At 35.5% G+C, this 8,324-nt stretch overlaps 1 protein-coding gene across 6 annotated transcripts in view; it reads left to right on the top strand.

The window, feature by feature from the left end:
• The window catches only part of CTDSPL2 (CTD (carboxy-terminal domain, RNA polymerase II, polypeptide A) small phosphatase like 2), a 92,575-nt gene extending 85,769 nt beyond the window's left edge, over positions 1-6,806 (top strand). For 4 of the 6 annotated variants that reach the window (XM_005877530.2, XM_014548780.1, XM_014548779.1 and 1 more), the window contains 2 exons: positions 1,511-1,606; positions 2,468-6,806. In XM_005877530.2, coding sequence (XP_005877592.1) covers positions 1,511-1,606; positions 2,468-2,533 — 162 coding nt within the window. In that variant the 3' untranslated portion in view covers positions 2,534-6,806. The remainder of the gene's footprint in view (positions 1-1,510; positions 1,607-2,467) is intronic. The other 2 variants (XR_001364262.1, XM_005877531.2) reach the window with 2 other exon arrangements.
• Positions 6,807-8,324: the final 1,518 nt, after the last annotated feature.

Below are 8,324 nucleotides of genomic sequence, written 5' to 3'. Positions count from 1 at the left end.
TAAATTTCAAAGTTTAAATAAAGGCTGTAATGGAAGGAAGGGGAAGAATAAAAATAGTGGTTTTCATTTTACCACTATTGTCTTTTCAGTACATGAAAAAGACAGTTGTCTTTATATGGTGCTTTTATACTTTTCTAAGTCATTATCTCATTTGATGTTAAGGGCAACTTAAAGATAAGATAATTATTCCCTCCACTATTCAAAGAAAGGAAATCTTGTTGTCTGGCCCCAATGATTCAATCTTCAAGCCCTTATTGTAAAGCAGGGTTAGTGAAATTTTCTGTGAAGTGTCATATCTATACTAATAAAAGCCTTGGGGGTGATCAGGCCAGCAGGGGAGGGCAGTTGGGGGCGATCAGACCGGCAGGGGAGCTGTTAGGGGGCGATCAGGTTGGCAGGCAGAAGCGGTTAGGGGCGCGATCAGGCAGGCACACAGGCGAGCAGTTAGGAGCCAGTGGATTGTGAGAGGGATGTCTGACTGCCGGTTTAGGCCCGATGCGGGATTGGGCCTAAACCGACAGTCAGACACCATCCCCCGAGGGGTCCCAGATCGGAGAGGGTGCAGGCTGGACTCAGGGGCCCCCCCCCCAATGCACGAATTTTGTGCACAGGGCCTCGTGTGTGTGTGTGTGTGTGTGTGTGTAAAGCCTAATATGCAAATTGTCCCTCAGGAGTTCAACCTGGAGACTGGGAGTTCAGTTGCTCCCTATGACGTGCACTGACCACCAGCGTGTGGCATGGAACGAAGAACGGCCCTGGCTAGCAGCCGGAAGGCCCTGATCGGCCCTGATCGCCAGCCAGGCCTAGGGACCCTACCCATGCACGAATTTCGTGCACTAGGCCTCTAGTTTACTTATAAAACAAATAAGGTTTGCAGTCTTGTTTTTAGAGTCTTCAGTGAACTAGTTTTGAGTCAACTTATGTTCCTGTGTTTCAGATTACTCTGCTATTTGTTGGGAATAAAACAATGAATGGGACATGGTCCCTGTGTAGAAGTATATGCTCTCTAATAGTATTCTTTGTTTAGACTGGCAGTACCCCTTCATTCACAGTACCTAGCATTGACTATAGGTAGCAAGAATTTTTACCTAGCAAGAATTAATAACTGATTCTTGAATGAGTAAAGAAATGTTTTTAGTTACGTTATGTTAATGCAAAACTTGTTAATGGATCTTTCTTGTTCAGTTTTATATACACTAAGAAGAAATTATGCTAAAAACCCAATTAGGCTTCAGGTTTTTTTCTTTTTTAGTTTTTTCAATCTATTGATTTTAGAGAGGGAGGGAGGGGAAGAGATAAACATCAGTTTGTTGTTCTGCTTATTTATGCATTCATTGGTTGCTTCTTGCATGTGCCTTGTCTGGGTATCGAACCCACAACCTTGGCATGTCGGGAGGACACTCTAACCAATTGAGCTACTCTGGACAAGGCTGATTTCTTTTTTAAGCTTTTCCAAAGTAGGGAAAATGTAGGCAAAAAAGAGGATTTAATTACTTATTTATCATTTTAGCTATCTAATGGAATCCCTATAGAAAGCTGGTTTATGGATAAAAATGACAATGAACTCCTAAAATTGATTCCATTTCTGGAGAAGCTTGTAGAACTGGTAAGTATGTTTTAATTATCTTTTTCAGTTATGCTATTGGCTCAACTTTATTGAAATTGTTTAAATTTCTTTAAAAAGTCAGTGTGGTGGGAGATTAAGGGAAAGATTGAAAAGAATTATAAGCTTTATCAAACCTTAAAAATTACATCAAAATTTGTTTTAATGTATTTTTATTTTTATTGATTTCAGAGAGGAAGGAAGAGGGAGAGGTAGAAATATTAATGATGAGAGAGAATCTTTGATCGACTGCCTCCCACACGCCCCCTACTGGGGCTCAAGCCCGCAACCCGGGCATATGCCCTGACCGGGAATAATCAAATCATGACTTCCTGGTTCATAGGTTGAAGCTCAACCACTAAGCCACACCAACCAGGCCATAAATTATATGAAAATTATAAATATTTAAAAGTTTATAGATTGATTATTTTTATTTCACTGGGCTTCCTCTTGCAAGTCACTAACTACTTTTGTTAAATCTGTTTCATTTTGCTTTCATTGGTGTAGAATTATTGCTTATGCTACTAAAACTATTCTGGGAATTTTTTTCCTATATCCATGGATTAATTTTAAATTAATATATGAAATAGGATTCAATAGCTTAATGCTTGTATCTAACTTTTTGTTGAGCCATTTATTGCATAATTGTTCTTAAAAATTAAAACGTTGATGGCAGTTTTTTTTACGTCGTAATTTAATTCTAAGTTAACTGCTTCTGTGTGTGGTACATTTATATTTGGCAAATAAAATGAGTTGGAAAATAGGTAGTGATATGTTTATCTGCAAAGTAAGAGTGTTCATAATGGTCTGAGGATCATATTTTTGAAATTACGTGGCCTTTAAAATGTCTCTTTCTCCGCACAGAATGAAGATGTTCGACCTCACATCAGAGACAGATTTCGCTTGCATGATTTGCTGCCCCCAGATTAAGTACAAAGACTTGTCAAATCATGAAGGGGGAGAGAATGCAGGACCCTTTTGGACTAAGACAAAACATTGCCATTACTGTTGAAATTTTGCATTTTTGTACCCCGTCTTGCTTTTCTTATCTTTGGTGCCCAATAATAATCAAGGGTTACAGAAAGAGACTTTATCTCAGATTGAATACATACAGTAGGTAGGCTAAAACAGAAGAGTCTTTAGAACTAGTGCAACTCCAGTGAAATTTTTTTATGTACAGGACATCTGCAGTTTATAAAGAATTCTGTTTCTGCCACCAGCAGTTTGACCTGTAGTCACACAGGATTTTATGATAATAACAGAGATGAAAATGGACTTTTTATTTTCTCTCTGTTTGGTGCTCTAAGTGGGTTTGTAGCCACTTTTCTGTTACTTTAAGATTCTCATTTCAACAGGAATGGCCAGTAAAAGTTGTTTTATTTTCCTGTTAAGGTTTATAACCTTTTTACATTTTTGACCTGTATTAGATTAGAATTTCATTATGCATTCCTTTTAGTTGAGGCGCTTCAGTTTTCTGGAAATAGTCAGTTTTTAGTTTTTTATTATATATTTGAATGGCCGTTTTCCTGCTTTGTCTGCCTGCATATTGTATATTTGTTTAAAAATATTCTCTACTTTTAGTCCATGTAAGTTTCATTTAGAAAGACATGCATTTATATTTTGTTTCTGTAATATTCTACTGTAGGTGAAATCTTTTCAAAAATCAAGAGACTGGGTAGGTAAGAATATATGAGTAATATTCAAATGATTTAAACCATTGTGATGGCATGTGTTTCCAAATGGTAATATCTTGCAATGGCACACAGATTTAATGGATAAAGGTATACCTCAGACTTCACTGTGCTTACCAATCTTTGAGGAGAATGTGTTTGGTCACCTTTTAGGCTTGATTTGGTTACTGCTGCCTTTGGTTTCCTCCAGGAATGAAGTACTCAGCACAGTGATTCGGTATTTTTAATTATTTTGCATGGGCTGGTAGTACCTCTGTTATGCTCTCGGTTACAATCAATTTAAAACTCTGTGTAACAGTCTTGGTACCTTACAGTAGCTATGCATAATCCTGTGGCACAGTAAACTCCCAAGCCACCAATGCAGTTAATATGCTCTCATAGTGGGTTTTCTATACTATATGAAAATAGTCTTCAAGCCTTGGTTCTCTAATGCAGCTACCACAAGAGGTTGATATTTTTATAGTGGCGTGTAATCTTCTTTTCGGGAGGCTTTTTATGGAAGGTAGAATTTGTAAGGTTAGTATGCTTTGCCTCTCAACTGCATTAACATGCCACAGGCTCAGACTGTTTTTGTGTAAAGGATGTCAAAGAACGGCACTTTTTCTAAAGAGAAGTTTGATATTTTGTATGCTTGTTAAGAAAGTACAGTATTGGAAATTAAAGGTGGACAACTGATAATTGAGGAGTATGTCACTTAATTTTTTATGTATATTACCTGTTTACTTGTACAACTTACTGTACAAATTACATGCAGCTTCATTTTCAAATGAATCCTTAAAATAAGGAAATCTTTTTAGGAAAACATTTAATTTTTGTATTTTTGATTTTAAAGGCATGAGTTATGTCAATTTTCAGTGTATTAATGAAAATTTTAACTTTTCATCAGGTTGAGTGTTTTCTTACTATATTATCTGTTGTGTATGTAGTTAGCATATTGTGTCACTGAACTGTTTAAAAATCTAGCATGTAGAGCAAGCCTGTTTTGTGGAAAATCCTTATTCATTAAATAATCATGGCAGGTTTTCTGCAAAAAAGAGCAGAAGCATTTGCAATTCAGAATACTGGTTTTTTTGTTTCGTTTTTGTTTTAATTTAAAGAAAGGTATTTTGCTTGCAGGAAAAAATACTACAGATTCATTTTAATGAGAATCTTTGAGATGTATTTATCTTTAGGGCATCTGGGCATCTTTATGCTGTTTGTCTTCTGTCTTTCTTGAAATAAAATGTACATACGTTACCTTTACATATGCTCTTGCTCAAAATTGTGAACCTAGTTACATTTCTCCTTGCTCCCTTTTTATGCTCAAACAGCAAAATCCAAACTTATACAAGATCTAAACTTTCAGCATGCATTATAATTGCTGAAAGCTTTTCTGATTAAGTAAATACAGTCTCAAAGGGCTTTCCCATAACTTAAAGGGAAATGTAAGCACCTATACCACTGTGCCTGTGGGCACTTTAAATGAACACCCACTTTAATCATCTTGTTTTAATAGTAAAGCTGTTTTCAGTCCCGTGCTAGGGAGAGTTCCCTAAAATAGACTGACAAATGAATCAAGCATAACAAGATTCTGTAAAGAAATAAACTAAGGGAAATTTTGTGTGGCCTGAGAAAATTTCTTGAGACCAATTTATATATATATTTTTCATTACCTGACTTGAGTCATTTTAAATTTAATACAGAATTTTAAATAATTTATAGAGACAACTATCCAGCTTCCTTCCACGTTAATGTTTTATCGTCTCATTACCCCTTTTCTTTATCTGTTTATAGATGTTATCTTAAACACTTCCTCTTGGTTAAAGCGGAGGTGTGTATTTTATGAACCTGAGATGTGCCCAGCCCCTACAGTTCACACAGTAAACACAAACTCTTAAAACTGACTATAGTAAATGGAGGAGAGATGGCTACCTGTAAAGACACAGCAAAAGTGACCTATATACACATTACAACTCTGAAGTACATATTATAATTGTGATATTTCCAGTGATAAATGTCTGACTTTTAAGACATTCTTTTAAATATTTGTATTACTGTTAGAATGTTTTAATCAGTTATGTTTTTTAATTCCATGTAATATATGTAGCCCTAATAAGATTTATATCACCACATTTCTCCTTGGGTTTTAAAAGAATTAATAACAATTTAAAATCATAAATTGTTTTATATTAGCTAGTATGTATATTTATTTACCCAATGGCTTTATCTTGTTTCCCAAAATTTGGGGAGAATTTGTTGAAAGCATTGTGACTTCTATAAATGGCTATTTTCTTGTAACTGTCCGTGAAAATGTATGTGTACTTTTTTTTTTTTTTTTTCTTTTCTCTGGTTTTTCTGTTTTGTTTTTAGGGTTAAACATAGAATGTTTTTGTTTTTGTTTTTAAGTTCTCTTTGGCCAATGACTTTTTCAGCTAGATATTACTTTCGTTCAACGTTCTAAAGAAGTTCATTTTTCATTGTTTTGTTCAGTCAACTTACCTGAAAAACAGAGACTTCATCTCATCAATGAAGAAAGTATTTCATTATTCCTACAAATCTTTACAGCGAGCACAGAATTCTTCATAATAAGGACCAGATCTTTTCCACATCTGTGTCAATCACATAAAGCTGAAACGTAAAGGACACTGAAGCCTTCATTTATTGTACTAACATGGTGGTGTTATATACTACATTATTAGCTAGTTAAGGTTTTCTGACCTAATTTCTCTGTCTTCCTAGATATTTATTTGTTATCTCTTTTAATCATGTGTATCTAAAATTAACTTAGTTAATAGTTACCCATCAAATAACTATGCCAAGCAACTAGGAAAGAATGTTTATTTTATTTCCCCTTATAGGGGAAGAGTGGACTGGGAACAAAAATGTATGGGCCAAAAGGCCTTAGGTTGTCATTCATTCACTTTCTTATTCCTCTCATGACCTATGTTCAAGTATAGTATTTTTTCAGTGTTGATGTGCTTGATTATGTCATTACTTTTCATGTCTTCCCCTGAGTTGAAAGCCTGCTAGGAACCTGTATGGAATACATTTTTAAATATTCAGAATAAGAACCACAAAACTCAGTATCTTATATTTAAATGCTCCTTAAATTATTGGAATCCAAGTCTCACTCACTAGGATACATTTTTATAAAATGTTTCTCTGTATCTTGAATTGAAATTACTTGCCTAGAGGCAAGAATTCTTGGGATAATGTGTTTTGAGAAATTTTTTAAAAAGGGGATAAGAAAGCAACAAGTTTATACTTTATGGTTTTGATATTAGTTAGTATTTTAAAATTCATTAGTAGTTCCCAAACCTGACTGTTCAATTAGAATTACTCTGACCTTTGGAAATAGATTACTGAGGCCTAACCCCTGCAAAATTGTCTCATTGGGTCTATAGTGGGGCCTGAGAGTTCTGTATTTCTTTTTTAAGCCCTCCAAGTGATTCTAATAACCAGGTTTGGGAAATCACTGTTTTAAATGTGACAGTGGTTTGAGAGTAGGCAACAAAATAAAAGTTTACCGGACATCTTTGTGGTAGTTTTCTTTTTTCTTTTATTTTAAACTGGGACCGGATTTCACAGAACTTATTCAAGATACATGGAGGAATAATAAAGAAGATGGAAGCTATTGCTCATTATTCTTTCATACTTTTAAGAGTTTGCATACCTAGCACTTGGAATAGTTGATCATATACACAGCTGAAGGACATATCCCTGAATGAGACCATTATATATAAATTGTAAAATATTTCACTATTTTTTTATTTTATAAATCTTTGTAGAAATAAGCAATGAAATACTACTTTCATCTTTTGAAATGGGATTTTTCAAGGCATTGTCCTTTTGGCATTAAGGTAGGGGGAAGTTAATATTCTCTCTGCTTTTTTCCATGTGAATCAATATGAAGTCATGGACATTTAAAAATCTCAGTTCAATTTCTACATATTTACTATGCAGTATAGCCATGAACAAGCAATGTAGATTTAGTTTTCTCATCTTCAAATGCCCTGGTCACCCTACCTCACAGGGTTGTTGTGGGGATAAATAAAACTTTTATGGAAACACTTTTTTTTTATGATATTTTATCAGCCATTAGAAACACTAATATCTAACAACTTATTTGCACAGTGCTCTTTTGGTTTACAAGTACACAATTTTTTCATATTTCTTTCCCTTTTGATGCTCTACAGGACAAACCTGTAAGGAATACAGAGCAGGTTAGAAATAAGGTAACTGAGGCTCACAGAGGACTGTGACCCAAGACCTCATAACTGTTATGGGAGATTGAATTCAAGTATCACTGCAATATGCTAGCACCCAAGGCCTTGGCATTCTTGTATAAGCATGTCTGTTACATAAATACAAAGTATTCTCAAGTTTACAAATCAATTTATCCAACAAAGTTCTTATAAAGGAAGGTAATTCAGTGTAAAAGTTGTTACAAACTAACTAGAAGGAAATTCCAACTTTCTAACATGCCTCTTTTATCCTATCTAATAAAGAGAGGATATGCAAATTGACCATCACACCATAACAAGATGGCTGCGCCCACAGCAGAGGCAGGAATTCCATAACACAAGACGGCTGTGCCCACAGTGGAGGCCGAGTTACCTTAACGAGCAATCAGCAGGGACCTGAGGCTGCACTCCCCACCCAGCGGCGCTTGACGAGGGTGGGGCCAGCCAGGTCTGGGTCTCGGGCGATTTTGAGGCACAAGTGGGTGGGTGTGCGGAGACGACTCTGGTTCCCATGGTGTGCCCCAGACTCTGACAGGAGGAAGATTTATCTCTTGACACTTATAGAAAAAGGGCAAACGGCAATATTAAAATATTTACTCTAATTCCCTTTTGTGCACCGGGTCAATAGTTTTACACATAAGGAAATATGTCTAGAAGAGTGTCTTCCCAGGATCACAGAGTTGGGATTAGAATCTAGGTCTCAACTGCTACTACTAAATGGAATGGCATTCTTAATTTCTTGTACTACTGTAGAAAATAAAACCTGAATAAAGAAGGTGTTGATTTTAAAAAGTTGAGATAAGATGG

This window comes from Myotis brandtii, unplaced genomic scaffold (genome assembly GCF_000412655.1).
Source record: "Myotis brandtii unplaced genomic scaffold, ASM41265v1 scaffold521, whole genome shotgun sequence".
Lineage (NCBI taxonomy): Eukaryota > Metazoa > Chordata > Mammalia > Chiroptera > Vespertilionidae > Myotis > Myotis brandtii.
The sequence above is the reverse complement of the archived record's forward strand: the minus strand, read 5'-3'. Positions and strand labels throughout refer to the sequence as shown.